Raw genomic sequence first — 16015 nt, forward strand, 5'->3', positions numbered from 1 at the left:
CCCGACAACTCATAGCCATTTGGTTGGTGGAAACTAGGGTTTTCTTAAGCTAATACATTCCAAAAGGTTTTGATCTGTTAACCACAGGATGTTAGGTACAACTCAGAGGTGGGTAAGGGATGGCTCTTTAAGGGACTAAAGATAGTCCGAGATAAATTATAATCAAGCTCTGGACCTGCAACATTCCAACCTCCCGACAGTCACTGAAGATCTGATCCCTAAGTGAGCTTTATAGGAGGTTTCTGTAGGAAGGTGCAGCTGTTCTGAGAACTTCATTCATACAGATGACCCAGGTGCGGGAGTTGCACCCATTCACTGGTCTGGTGTGCTCTGTACATTCACAGGCCAGGTTTTGCTGTCAGGCTTTGATAGGCCCCACAGGTGTCCACATGTGTTCTGATTTAATTTGATAAGTCCAGAGGTGGTAGCATGTCGCTTGCCTGATTTGCTGAGCTGTTGGTCTGGGGACTGACAGTGGTACTGTACTTGACCAAACTAGATGCAGAGTCCCTCTGCCTCAGCCATGGCTCTCAAAGGGGGCAGAGCATGCTGTTTTGTGAATGGAGTCACTGGGGCCTGAAAGCCACTGCTCTGTGTAGTATGAAATAACTGAGAGCGGCCATGGACCTCTGCTTTCTGCTATTTTCCAAAAGTTTTAATTGTCCTGGGTCCCCACATTCTAACCTTTGTCCTCATCTCTGCAGGTTGACTCCCTGATACCACTTCCTTTTCTCAAAGGCTGGTTTCCTCTGTACCTCTGTTACCTGTTATTCGACCCCTACTCCCCCCTCCCCCCTTTTTTTTTCTTATATTTTGTCTGGCTGTCTAGTTATTTAAAGTTGAAGGCTAAACCCAGTTGTGCCCTTTAAACACAGTGCAAAGCAGAAATTGGTCACCCCTGGTCATTTTGTTGTTGTTTATTTCTTTGAGCATCTTAATTTCCTTAAAGATGTTAATCGACTTTTCGTTGTTTACTTGAAATCCATGTGTGCATCTCATCTGCCATCTGCGTTTCCTGCTGCTTCTGTTTCATGGTGCCTCCAGTCTTTGCGTGTTTATTTTTGTCTGGGGACTGCTCCTTTGCATGGGCATTTTATTCCTGAGACCTGGATAAGGAGGATTTACTTTACAGAGTGTTTGTATCTAGTTCTACGAGGTGCCAGTTAAGGATAGTCTAAATTGTATTCTCAGCTTGAAATATTTTGGACCACCCAGCTCCCGAGACTCAAGATGGTCAGCTTGTGTATGATTCAGACTGAGGTTCCAAATTCTTAGGACAATTTCTTTCCACTCTTTAGTGCTGGGTTTTTTTTTTTTATTTGTTTGATTTTTTGTTTCAAGAAAATCATGTCCTCAATATGTGATAGGGACATTGGTTGAAGAAGGAGAATTTTCTAATAAAATGTCCATATTAAATGGGTCTGGGGCTCTGTCTTCTGCTTCACATACCAACCCCACCCCCACCCTAGGCCACATAAAAACCAAAGCCTGTGAGAGCACCTCCTGGCAAACAGCCTCCTGGTGAAAGCCAATGTTGCTCCTCCACTTCTCCTGAGTTCCCCACTTGAATTGCTCCTTTGACTGAGATCGCCTTAGTCTTTTGCAAGCTCAACAATGCATTTAATATGATTTTAACAGCTAGCCACATTGTGTAATTGTGCTTGGAAAGGTCTCTCTAGGTACTCAACCAGCATATTGTTCCTTTTCTTTGTCACTTACACATTCTCTCTCTTCTGAGTGAGGGGACCAGATAATTGATTGCCTGAACGAGGGCTCTTTCAGAAGTGAAAAAGGATGTTCCATGCGATTTAATGTTTTGAAGCATTTTCTCACAAATCTGGGAACACAGGCGAGCCACTGAAATAGCCCAGCCTCCCAGAATTTCCTCTCGCCGCTTCTCAACCTGTTGGCCAAGATCACGTGCAAAATTTACTCTCAGGCATCTCACAAAAGGAAAAATATCTCTACACTTCAAAGAAAAAGTTCAAACTTCTTGATTGCTTCTCTGAATGTTAAAGAAAATAAGGAGAATTACTCCAGCTGTAGCCTTATGTATTTTGATCTGCCTTTGTCTTATCTGGCTTGGATTTTGCAGTGCTTCTGATCGCTCATGTCCCTGAAAGATCCATGTGCAGAAGGCTGGGTCCCAGGTCCCAGTGTGAATAGTAGTGGGACCTTTACCAAGCGGGGTCTAATGGGAGGAGGTTAGGTAATTGGGGAGTGCACTTGAAGGGGGTATTGGGACTACCTCTTGCTTCCTGGCACCCAAGGGGTGATCAGCCTTACTCACCTACACACTCTTTACACAATATTTGACCTTACCACAGCCCAACAAGGTGAACAGATTGTGGGCTGAAACCTCTGAAACTGTGAGCTCAAAGAAACCTTTCTACTCTTTAAGATAGTTACAGTATTTTTGCTATAGTCACTGAAAGGTAACTAATACAAATCCCATGACAGTGGTATTTTCCTTAACACTGAATTTTTTCAACTATTGTCTTAAAACCAAAATATAGATTTTTTTTATGTGATAACATATAAAATTATCTGTGTATTTTGATAACTGCAGCTTCCCTTTCCCTTAGCAGACTATCACAGTTTAGCTAAAAGTAATTAGGAATTTATGTGCCCCTCATCTATAGTATATTTGTTTCAATGGGATGTGTTTTTCAAGTAAGAAAAAATTATACACCAATTTCCAGAAAATAAAAAAGAACTACAGATTTTCTCATTTTTAATCTTTTATGTGGCTTGAACACTTTTCCTCCATATCCTAGGGTCCTCTGTTTGTAGGTTTTGTTTTTAATAATTGCAATTCATGGCTAGTCTCAAAGCCTGAGGTTTTCCTCTTTCAATTATTGAGCGCTTGATTGCAGATTACAATTCAGTTTGGACAAAATTCAATTCTAATTTAGATGACTTGTTTCCAAAACTTTGGCTCAGATTGAGCTGTGAAGACTGCTTTGTTTTGTTGACATTAAAGCTATCAGCAATTTTATGCTATTCCATTTTATTCTTTAAAATCTCAAATATTTTAAAAATCCAACCAATGACAGGAAGCAAAGAGAGAACTGTGTGCTTCCTTGATGTAACGGGGACTTTAAGACCCAACCAAGCTTCCTCGTAGACATTTTGCCACTCAGTTGCATACTGATGGAATCTAATGAATTTTTACAGCTAAAGCTCCTATTTCTTGTGTAGAACTTCATCTCAGCACAGTTATGAATTTCGTGAGTGTATCAGTTAGGAAGACATTCATCAGAAGACATTTCTCAATTTAGCAGGACTAATACTGTAAAGTGTGGACGCTCGTATACTACACACCTCTCACACATGTCTGCCAAGCTGAGGATAGAGAGCCAGAAAGTCTGTCCACACCACAGTCTGGTAATTATAATGGTTTTTTTTTTTTTTTAAGTGAGAAATCTAGGATCCCATAAGCAGATGAGATACAGAATGATCAGCACAAAACTAAGACATCTGGCAGATCAGGACACACAGGCTGCCTACTAGAGTCTGTCCATCTCACATGTGTTTGTATTTTCCAGGGCAGACAGAGAGCATACAGTATCTCTGATTATCAATGCATGTTTGCTGAACAAAAGACTCTAAACTTACCTATGTGTCTAAACATGGCATTCTGTATGCCAGTGTAAGGGGCTAGAAATGGGGGCCCTTTGGAGCTTTGTAACAAGGTCTTCTGAAATCCCACCAAGGCTGAAGAGACAGCTCAGCAGTTAAGAGTGCTTGCTTGTTGCTTTTCCAAAGGACCAATGTTCAGTTCCCAGTACCCACATGGGGTGGCTTACAGCCTCCTGTGAGTCCAGCTCCAGGAATCCAACGCCCTCATCTGGCCTGTGTGGGTACTGCACACTTAGGGTGCATACTCACACAGCCACATAAATTGTAAAACAGTTTGAAATCCCAAATCCCACCACAGAGGTGGCTGCTCCCTTTGTTTACACTTAACCCCAAGCCAGGGTGATTTGTTTACACTCAACCCCAAGCCAGGGTGACTTGTTTATACTTAACCCCAAGCCAGGGTGATACTTGTCACCATATATGTATGCCAAAAGTGTTAGACTGTATCAACCAGTTTGACCAGCCCTTTTAGCCCAGACAGACTGATAGAACCCAGTGGTTTTGGCCTTGTGAACTTCATACCTGTGTGTCTACCCAAGCATAGCCCAGGGGTCATATAACATGGATCACCTCACAGTGGGCTTCATGAGTTGACCACAACCTTGCCATCAGATTGAAGCCACAATAGTAGATCTGTTGGCTTCTCTTTGGGGACACTATTACACACTCCTCAAGTGGAGAGCCTTGGTACAAACATCTCTCCTATAATATGCCATCAAGGACTATGATATGTGTAGACCCAAGCAGACCAGATTGCTCTGGAGACTGAAAGAGCCACTTTGCCATTATACATGGGAGACTGAACCTTGCAGGAGGTGCCCACTGGAAACCCTGTTCAGTAATATCTGCTTTGGTTTTGTTGTGACATTGGCTCCTGTGGACAGCAAGGGGAAAAAGTCTCAGATCAGTGGTTCTCAGCCTTCCTAATGCTGCAGACCCTTCAATACAGGTCCTCATGTTGCCACTTCACAACGGCAATTGTGCTACCGCTATGGATCGTAATGTGAGTATCTGATAGGCAACTCCTGTGGGGGTCGAGACCCACAGATTGAGAACCACTGTCCTAGAACTTGTGGCGTTAGGAAGTGCCATGGAGTGAAGGCTTCTTTTAATGGATAAGTTTAACCATTAGCTCAAATAATGTTTATAGGAAGGCAACTCTGTTAGACCCTGTGCTGGGTCTGGATATGGGAAGAAGAGACCTCTGCTCTCATTCTATAAGAAGCTGCCATCCTCAATGGTATTTGGGACATCTACCAGCCTGTGGGACATCTACCAGCCTGTGGGGTGCTCTTCATGGCACTATGGGAAACCAACCCCTCTCCCGAGTTTCCTCTCCCAGCCTACCTCCCCCCAAAAAGAAAGTGAGGTATGCTTAATTCCTAACCTGTGACTCCCCTGTCAGCAGGACTTTGAGAAACTGACCCATTAAGGCTTTTTCGGGAGGTTTGGGAGTGAAGAGCAGAGGTAGAGCCCTTGCTTAGCCTGTGTATGGCCCTGGGTTCTATGCCCGCCTCTGGAAAGAAGAGAAGAAAGTGGATTCGGTCCTGAACTCAGATCACATTCATTATGTATTGTAAAAAATGAGTAACTTATTTTTGATACTGTGGGTGGAGCAGGGCCTCATATGTGCTAGGCAAGTACTCAGCCACTAAGAGAGAGTCCCAGCCCAGAAACAAATGACTACTTGTTTCCTAATTTTAGCAAAATGTAAAACTCACGCATCTTATGTCCAAACAAACCTAGACCCACAGGGAAATGTAACCTTCTAATACAATACATTTTTCCAATGTTTCATCCCTTCCTGTCATTCCTCATTAATGTTTCGTAGGCTCTCTCTGAATTTATTAAAGTGTGTGAATGTTCATCTGTGTTACGTCTTTCCTCAGGCTTGTACCTGTGGCAGAAACCAGTCTTCAACCTCATTTCCTTCTAATTCCTTCCAATTGCTGGAGTCTGTTCTTCATGCCAGTGCAGTTGGTCCATCCTGTGAGAACGCTGGGGTCATGTTTCTCTAAACCACACATGATACCCAGGAGTCGTTCCAACAGGCTCTTTCCTCATGGCCTCCCGAAATTTAAGTTCTAATTGGTCTCAGAAGGAATGTAGCCAGGAGAGCCCATGGCGCATGTGTGGGAAAATGGCCTTTCCCATTCCCCAGCTGGTGACGGGGAGTGACTTATAAGTCATAAAGACCTTGTTGGACAAGTTTCCTTGAACAAACTAAATCACATATTGGAGGAATTTTGAGCCACGCACGCAAAAAAGAGTTAAAATCTGAGTCTGAAAAAAATGTTCCATAAAAATGAAGCATTCCTTATACATCAAAAGATACTGCTGAGAGGTTGAAAACAATGGGCAGAATGAGGAAAAAATATTTTCAGGGAGGGCTAGGCATGGCGACACACACTTCTAATCCCATCACTCAGAAGGCAGAAGCAGGTGGATCTCTATGATTTCAAGGTCAGCCTGGTCTACATAGCGAGTTTCAGGCCAGCCGTAACTGCATAGTGAGACCCTGCTAGTATTCAGAACTTATAAAGCTGTCCTAAAGCAAAACAACGAAACAATGGACAAAGAGCTTTAAGGGAGGTTTCTGCATGGAAGACACACGAATGGCCAGTGAGCACGTGAAGACACACTCAACGGCACTGGTCATTGGAGAAGCACAGATGAAGCCTCAATAAGACCCACTCCACGTTGGTGAGGGGGAGAAAAGTGAAAGTAGGTTTTAGATAAGAATGTGGAGAAAGTGGTGGGCTTTATGACAGCAGAATGCCACAGCCCTCCTATAAACACGTCCCTAAACTAAGTGCTTCAAAGGACGTTGGCCAGGAGCCAGGCTGGACAGCCAAGACAAGGCTCATTCCTACCCTGAGTGTCACATGACCTCCTGAAAGCCTTCCAAGGCTGACTTCATAGAAAAGCCATTTGTGGCCTTTGGGGCTCAGGTCCATGGAGGAATGCTTGGCTAGTACCTGTGATGCCCTGTGTTCCATCCCAGCACCACGTGAGCACTTGTGCCCCCCCCCATACTCACACCCATTTGCACACTGTCACATACTCAGACACACACCACACTCACACACATTCACACACACACACACACACACATTCACACACTTGCACAACACACACACACACACACACACACACACACACACACACTTGAGTGATAGGGAGGGGATTATTGTGAGCTCCAGTGACCAACCAAACGTTTGAAAAGGCAATAGAAAGAAAACTGAATGTTCCTAAGCAACAGAACCCTTAGGGAAGACATGATAAATACCTCTAAAAATGTGAAAAGCCTGTGTGAACAGTGAGTTTATTCTTACCCTATATGATCCTAGAGGACAGAGCTAGTGCCCCTCAGTTGATGCTATAAGGATTGAAGTTAAATATAAGGAAGAGATTTCTAATAATTAAGGCTATCTGAAAATCTGCATGCTGCCCTGGGAATATGTTAAGTCCCCCCAAGTTAAAAGGCATCACTCGTAAAGCCTATTACCCATTACCATGGCAATCCTTTTGTTAGGAAATGCAATGACCTCCCTTACAAGAATCTTCAACTCTATTACTTTATGGTTCTATAAATATTTTTCAATCTTGACACAGAACTGTATTCTGGAGTTGGTAGGCTGTTTATGTTCTGATTCTGAGTGTGTGACTTATCTTTCAAATGCTAGGGCTGCAGAATGAATGATTTCCTAGGCAGAATGTAGATTTACGATATGTAGAGTAATTTAGATTCTACCTCATGGCCATCACTGAATGGCATCTTTTCTTACACCTATGAGAAGGAGTGGGCTGTTAAATAAGCAAACAATGGAAGGTTTCTATGGAATAGATGCAATTTGTTGAGGGACCCCATACTTGATAAACATGTTAGTCGATATGTTTTATTGACTACCATTCTTGTAGAGTGCATTTTTAACTCTAGCTTCTGCAGGTTACTAGTCACTCTATTTGCTTCTTTGTCTGAGAGTGCTCACTACCTATAACTAGTCTTTTATAATAAGAAGCTTGATTAACATAAACTTTACCTCAAGAAAAAAAAACATAAACTTTACCTTAATTGAATAAGTCGAACAGCAATGTCTAGTACCAAATGGATTCATGTGGTCCAAATCTTACATCTCATCTCCCTAAATACACAGTGGTAAACTGAACTTACAGATTAGATTTCACGGACCCTCACTCATACCTGCAATGTAAAATTGTAGCTATATAAACTCTTCCCACATAGGCATTTTTGGAAGAACCTCAGAGAAGTCCATAAATGCTTATCTTGTGCATGTTTATTTTCTGTGTTAGCTTTTCATCACTATGACAAAATGCCTGAGATAATCAACTGAAAAATAAAAAAGGTTTATTCCGGGCTAACAGTTTCAGAGTTTCCAGTCCATGATTGAGCCATTGCTCAATGGAAGAACATCACAGTTTTTATCCATTTTTAGTTTGTTTTTGTATACAGTGTAAGGTCCAATTTTATCCTTCCAAATGTGGCATCCAAGTTTTCTCAGCACCGTGATTTATGGAAGACTTAGTCTCTTTTCTCCCGCAGTCTCTTCTTGATGCCTTCACCAAAACTCAGTTGACCGTATATGCCTGGGTTTATTTCTAAGCTCAGTGCTCAGCTCTGCTGGTGTCTGTGTTTTTATGCCAGGACTACACTGTTGTTGTTTGTGGTTTTGTAATAGAATTTCAAATTCTTCAGTTGTGAGTTCTCCAACTTTATTTTTCTTGCTTGTAATTACTTAGCTACTTAGGGTTTGGGTTTTTTTTTTTCCATTTCTGTAAAGATTCTGTTGAGATGTTGATAGGTATTTCATTAACTCTGTATAATATTTGGGGTAATATTGACATTTTAACTGTATTAATTATTTCCCATGATTCTGGAGTATCTTCTCATTCATTTGAATCCTCTTTAATTTCTTTCATAGATTATTAAAATTTCTGGTGTATAAGTCTTTTACCTTCTTGATTAAATTGGTTCCTAAATCATTTTTATTTTCATATCATCTTAAAGTGGATTTACTTCTTTTGAAATACCTTATTATTTATGTATAGAAATGCCACCGTTTTTTTTTGTGCATTGATTTTCTCATGTGTGAATAAAGACAGTTTTCTCTCTTCCTTTCCCACCAGCCCATGTTTATTTCCATTCTTTCCTACCGCATTGTCTAAGGCTTCCTACACAGGGTTAAAAAGCCATAATAGGAAGAGACACCTTTGCTTTCCTTCTGATGTCAGTGGGATGGATCTGTGTTGATTTTATCTCAAAGTGTCACTGAGCTCAGGAGTAGTTCCTTTGGTAGAGTTTTCTATATATAGGACCAAATGGAAATAATTTACTTCTTTCATTCAGATTGGGATCATTTTTTATTCCTTTCTTTCTTTCCTTTTTTACTTTTGAAAGATGACTCTTGCTTTAGTAGGACTGTGTTTAATAAAAATGGCAAGATAGATGCCCTTGTACCAGATCTTAAAGGAAACACTTTCCTATTCTCCCCGCTGGTGATGTTAACTGTGGATTTTCCACAAATGCCCTCATTATGCTGGGAAACTCTCTTTCTATAATTAGACTGTTGAGAGTTTTTATAATTAAAAACAGTGTTGAATATTATAGAATGCTTATTGTTATTTAATTGGGATGACTGTAAGAATTCCTCCCTTTGGTCTATTAATGGGATGTCTCACTGATTGACTTGTAGAGAGGTTGAACCAGCCTTGCATGCCAGAGACAAATCTTTCTTGACCATAATGTATAAATTTTATGTTGAATTCAGTTTACTAATGTCTCATTGAAGGTTTTTTACATTACTGTTTATCAGAGATAATAGCCTATAGTTTTCTTTAATGTCTTTGTCAGGCTTAAAGTGACAAAGTTTATCAAATACCTGATAGCTTTAAGTTTTGGAAGAGCTGAAGAGATGTTAGCATTATTTTTCTTTGAAATGTTTGAATTCAGCTGTGAAGCCACTCAGTCCTGGGTCTTCCTTTGTTAAGAGATTTTAAATACTGTTTTAATCTCTGCCCCCGCTTCTCCTCCCCGGATAATATACATGAGAGTTTTCTGCAGTTGTTTATAATTGTTAAAACAATGTGTGCTTTTTACCCTGTAACTTTTCTAGTCTCTTTTCAACTAATTTCTGTCCTGGTTTACTCATTCCTTCTTTTTGCTAACTGTGGAGATTCCTCCTCCTCCCCCTCCTCTCCCTCCTCCCCTTCCCTCTCCTCCTCTTCCTCCTTGCAATGCCATGTTTGGCTGTTGCTGGGACAGGGATCTTTCTTCTGTTAAATGTAGGCGTTGATTGCTAAAAATCGGTGACTGCAGCTGCTTTCACAGCAATCCCTTGGGCTTTGTGTGAAGTTTTCCCACTGTTATCAGTTTCAAGTTATTTTTCTATTTCCTGTTTTGTTTTCTTTGACCCATTTGATTGTTTGGGCACATATTAGTGTCCATATTTGCTTTCGGATTCTTAGTGTTGTTGTTTTCCCTAAAATGAGGAGTTGCAGTATCAAGTCTGATATGACCGGCAGATGGCTGTAATGGCTTGGGATTGCAGGATGGGGTACTCAAAGGGAATATAGAGCCACAGTTCTGAACTAGGGGTCCCAGAAACCTACAGTAGTAACTGGGATTTGGGCATGGTTCACTCTCCATGGCATAGTCGGATACATATTCCCCACAGAGCTGGTTGATGACACCACGCACACTCCAGCAGCTTAGACCTAGAGCACTGGGCTACTGTTGTGCTTCTGACTGGGCTAGGGGTGAGGTGCACAGCACACAACAGTGGCCTGCTTCCAGGGCACAGATGTCATCTGGGATCCAGAGTCAATATGGCACAGGAACAACTCGGGCCCAGAGTTGAGGCCACATGGTCGTATCACTGGACCCCGGAGTGATGGTACCTTGGCAGTGCCCCAGTGAGCACAGAGCTGTGGCTTGAAGCTTGAGGGCCAACGATCAGGACAATGATTCCTCTACCATGCAGCCCAGCAGGAGGCTTTGGCAGCTCAGACTTCAGAGATTCAGTTCAGTTTTAAGGAAGCAGGGTGCTACCGCTGTTTGGTCTGGGGGACAGGAAGTGGCAGTTCACCAGCACTGTTTCCTCAGGACTGAGCTGGCCCTTCAGCTCAGCCCCAGGTGGTACAGACTTGGCTCAGCCAGACACTGGCTCCCGGTGAGGCAGGGCACCAAGTCAGCTCAGGTGCTGGATGGGGTGCACAGTGCTGACTTCTCCTATGGAGTAGCTCACTAGCTCAGCAGGGGGACCCCACTTATGGCTTAGTGCCTATAAGGACTACGGGAGTCCTCTGTGGCAAGAACTTCATGTGACCAAGTTGGTGAAGGTGTGGCATGGCCCTCCTGGCCACCGTCCCTGCAGGAAGGAGTATGTCTGAGTTGATCTTGACTAGAGTTCCAGGCAGGGATGCTGGGGCCAGGTATGTCCTTCCTCTCACTATGTGTTTGCCCTGAATGTCTGTGCTCTGGCACCCTCATTTTTTTTTTAATCAAAATATAGTTATATACTTGTGGCCTTGGCTGTCTTTCAGGGTACACTTGGTAGGGGCATGTAGTCAGCCATCTTGCTGATGCCGGTTGTCATTGGCTTTTATTGAATATTATCATAATGAAGTTCTACGTGTTATTTGTCCGGTTGAACCGGGGGTTCCTTAAGTATGGTCAGCCTCTCTCTTACCTGAGTCAGCTGATGCTCCATCAATGCTCGTTAAATGAGCAGCTGCACTCCCTAATGGGATAATTAGCTCACTGGACACGAACAGCCGAGCAGCCCCTTCTGGAGGACGGATCGCCTCTGCATGTAACAGGGAGTGATTTGGGCTTTGACGATGGCTAGGGCCTGGTGCTCCAGCGATTTCTAAAGCCAAGTACCTTCTTCTCTCTTTGTCAGCTTCTGTGGAGTTGACTTTAACGATTCCTCCATGAAACATCTAGATAGACATAGGGCCACTGCTGGCCATCAAATACAGGTTATAGAGTATTATGGAAGCCAGGGCACGTTCAGTGGCTAATGATTCTGTCTATGTAACGATGCTGCCATGTATCGTTACTCTAAAGCAGGGCAGGCAGACACATTGCTCTACGAAGGGCCTGGTATATACTCGTGAGCTTTGTTATGGCGCCCGTGAACAACTAGACGATAACACTCTGTTTATGAGACCAAGCAGTGAACCAGTTTGTGCTGCCCGGCCCGGGGTTGTTTGCACCTGTTCTAAAGCTGTATGTGTTCTTTAAGAACTACTGCCCAGGCATGGAGGCACACACCTTTAATCCAGACCTCAGGAGGCAGAGACAAGGAGATCTCTGTGAGTTTGAGGACAGCCAGGGGTTCACAGTGAGACTCCGGCTCAGCTCAAAGAAAAAAAGTTATTCATAATTAAATATGTTCTTTGGTGTGGGGTTGTATTTCAGTGATTGCCACATGTTCAGGGCCATGGGTTCCATCTCCAGCAGTATAAAACATTAATGTGTTCATTTTTCCTCTCTTTCCCTGCCCTTTTATCTAATAAAAGGATTATCTTTTTTTAAAAACAAGACTGCTTTTCTCAGTCATTTTAAAAGCTATACATGGCCAGGACAGGCAGGAGGCCATAAAGGATGGCTATGTGGGAAAGCAATATAGTCCCTTCTCAGGTGTGTTCAGCTCTACCTCATTACCTGCCTTCCTTCTGCTACCCACTCAGTCCTCCAGGGCCACGGGACCCACACTGTTGCTCACTCCAGCCAGCACGACACTGGGGCCACGTCAGCGAGCTTCTGCATGCTTCTCTTCCTATCCCTTCAGTCTTCATCTAGTGGTAACTGTCATCCTCAAAACGCCTCAGAACCTTCCCAGAGCCCTCCAGAATGCTCAGTTCAGCCTGTAGCTGGCAGCCTTGATAGCTACCCCGTTCCCACCTACCTTCTCAGTTGTCTTTGTTCCGAGTCAAAGCATCACCATGAGGCTGAACAAGCCAGGGCTTCCCAGCTTTCTGCTTCCCTCCCCCATGATTAGAGACCTGTGTTAGTCTGGCTAGCAATTCTGCTGACTTTCTTTCCAAAAGATTGCAAAGATGTCAGTTGCCAAGCAACACACATGTCATGGCTGCTTCCAGCCATATGGACTCTTTTTTAAAAAGCCACAAATATTTGTCTACAACTGTATCCCACATGTGGACAGTGTGGAGTACAGGACAGCAGACTAATGGAATGTTGTATCGTGTTATTTGACTTAGGATCTTTTCCTGAAGGCTTACTCGGAGTCATACGGAGAGCGGGAAGTGTGTGCCTTTGGCCACGTGTATTGATGAGCAAGACTTCCCACAAAGAACTTTAGTTTAGTCATCTGTGGGGGGACATTTGTAAATCCCGTAGTTGCACACTGCCTACTTGATAAAATTTCTTTGTCATCTCCAAGTCAATATTCCTGGTGTTTTCATCTTGAGTAAAGGACAGTGCACAGGGTAGGGAAAATTTTGAGTCCCTGACACACGTGTTCTCCACTGAGGTGTGACAGGGTGAATGCTGCCTTCTGTGATTCGGATCGTTTTAGGCTTCCTGTCCATGAGTTCACTGTTTCAAATGATTCCCCAGCATGGCACTGAAGTGTTTTCTAATAGAATGAAGCACAGAGAGGATGCACTGTTCATGGAGAAAATAGGAATGTTCGATAAGCTTCATCTGGGTCTGAGTTAATGTGCTGTTGGCTGCAAGTTCAATGTCAATGCATCGACAGTATGATACAGCCAGAGAGAAGGAGGAATTTGCTGACTGTAAATGAAGCCACTCCTGAAATGGTGAAGGTCACATCTACAGTTCATGATGAAGCTATGAAAAGATGAAGAGGCTGAATTGTAGACTCATCAGCTGCTGAACAATTAAAGAGAACAGTGAGCGGTGCCATGTGAGACTGAAGATCAGAGACATCTACTGTCACATCTCTCAGGCCCAGGGGATTATTGGACACTCTTGATAGTATTTGATCATAAGGAAATATTGTATAAACATTATTATTTATTAAAAAATCCCAGATATTAAATAAGGTACCTTTCAATTAGAAACTTTACTTAAAACAAGGTGACCTATGGACAGTTGACCAAATTGTCTTTCCCAAAGAAGTTCACGGGAATCCAAACATGACTCTGCCAGCCATGGCTCATGTCCCATGATTCACTGATCATGGTACTTTATAGTGTGTAACTGCCATGAATTTTAAGAGTTGACTGCAGATGGTTAGAGCCTAGTCCAGATGGAATCCCTCTTTCCCTTTCTGTGGCTCACTCAGGTATATCATCTTTGCTAAGTCTCTCTCAGGACTGGGCCTCCCCCTCCCCCCCCCAGACATCCCTGCATGGTATACTTTGAAGGGGGTTCAATGTATCAGAGGCTCCCAAACCCCCCCTTTTTTCACCACTTCTATCCCTGATTATTTTGCCATCTTATATTTATAAATTGCTCTGGAGCTGGGACACAGCAGCTCATCATTCCCAAATAAGCAACTTAATTGGTCCTAGGTATGAACAGAAACGATTACACCATCATCTCTCCCTCCTGAAGCCAGACATAAGCCATATGAAAAAAACAAACAAACAAAAAACCCGTTCTCTGGTGACAGTGGTCAGCTTGACACACAAAGTCTGCTGAGCTAGACAGACCTCTCCAGGGGATGCTGCAGGGACATGGACTTGAGGAGGACTCCTCCCATCTGAGCATGAAACACAGCCATAGGAACCCCAGAGAGTGTCCCAGCCTTCCAGATGGAGTGCTCCAGGGATGAAATGGCATTTCACCCAGTGAGTGCCTGCATGGAGAGGATTCGGGAAGCAGAACCCTTTCAAAAGCAGGGCAGGATCTCGCTGGAATAAGTCCAGGGATGGAAAAACACAAACCATTCCTTCAGGTCAATTCTTAAGCCTAGAAAGCATCTGAAAAGCCCTGGGCCTTGTTATCACTAACCAAGATAGTGGTTTCACATGGCAACTAAGTTCCCAGAGGAAGCCTTTCTAGAAAGTTCTGCTTTCTGTTGCTAAGTGACCATTTGGGCTGTGTCTGCGTTTTTCTACTTATCGGGAATACCGATGTCTTTTCCTTCAGTGATACTGGGTACAAATAGCAGAGATGGGAGACAAGGACAGTAGCATGCCTCTATGCTAAAAATTGATTTTGTATGTGTTGTAAACACACGGGGCTTTAGTGCAAGTTCATGGGTCGTGCTTTTTCTGTGATGGGGATTGCCTGTGCGCAGAAGCTTGCTGAGCAGGACTATGTGTGCAGATAGCACGCCAGATCACTGGTCACAAAGCCATTTTCTCCTGATCCCCTCTCCTTGTTTCTATTCCCAGGCCTCATTATGTGCGATGTCATAGGCACACAAACAACCACACTAGAACAGCCCATTGTGGCCAGGACGGAAGTGCCAAGGGAGGTGTTTGCATGAATCCCATCCTTGGAGTTAGAAGCACTTGCTCAGCTGCCAACTACAAATAGCCCCATGCTGCAAGGCAATGCTAATTAGTATGCCATTAAAAAAAAAAAAAAAGAGGAAGAAAAACCACCACCCACAACCAAATAGCCACGCACGAACCTGAAGTCCTGCCCTGACAGCCAGCATGAGGCATGGCCCACTAATGCAGCCTTAATCCACTTTGTTTGGCAGGGAGAGCAAGCTCACCATGCTTCTGAGGGAGTCTCTGGGGAATGTGAACTGTCGCACCACCATGATCGCGCACATCTCGGCTGCAGCTGGTAGCTACTCGGAGACCCTGTCCACCATCCAGATCGCATCGAGAGTCTTGAGGATGAAGAAGAAGAAGACTAAGGTAAGGGACACTCTTACGTGGGGGGGGGAGAACACGTTGGGGGTGCGAACTGAATCCCAAAAGCCAATCAGTATCACCCTCCTCCGAGCACCAAGAACTGGGCAGACGTGACTGCCGCAGGCACCGGTCTCAGAACAGAAAAGCCTTCTGACTAACGCAGGAGAAACTTGAGTCTCCTTTTCATGGTTGATGCTGCCCTGGCTCATCCATCCTGACCCCTGACAGGGACGACTTTAGGACCTTGCCACAAAAATGTTAGAGGGGTGGGAAGGAATCAGTCGTCTCTGAGGTCCTGCATAGGTGAGGACCGCGTCCAGTGAGCTGGCTCCAGGAAGGATGGGTAACGCCTCACTCATGTGGCTCTGCGACCCCTGCATGTCCAAAAGCCGCCAGGCTGTGGGTTCTCACGCTAATCTTCTGGAGGCTGCATGGTGCTGAGCTGATAGAGGTCAGTGGTAGGTTCACTTCCTTGGGCAGGAGCAAAGCCAAAACAGCAGTGAAATGGCGAGAATGTTCGGGGAAAAAAAAATATGGGCCAACTAGT

At 43.8% G+C, this 16015-nt stretch overlaps 1 protein-coding gene across 2 annotated transcripts in view; it reads left to right on the plus strand.

Annotated features, from left to right (window-relative positions):
* Kif26b (kinesin family member 26B) overlaps window positions 1-16015 on the plus strand; it is a 430200-nt gene that overhangs the window by 389960 nt on the left and 24225 nt on the right. For both annotated transcript variants that reach the window (XM_006974208.4, XM_042258702.2), the window contains one exon: window positions 15309-15471. In XM_006974208.4, coding sequence (XP_006974270.3) covers window positions 15309-15471 — 163 coding nt within the window. The remainder of the gene's footprint in view (window positions 1-15308; window positions 15472-16015) is intronic.

The sequence above is a fragment of the Peromyscus maniculatus genome, chromosome 11, assembly GCF_049852395.1.
Source record: "Peromyscus maniculatus bairdii isolate BWxNUB_F1_BW_parent chromosome 11, HU_Pman_BW_mat_3.1, whole genome shotgun sequence".
Classification (NCBI taxonomy): Eukaryota; Metazoa; Chordata; class Mammalia; order Rodentia; family Cricetidae; genus Peromyscus; species Peromyscus maniculatus.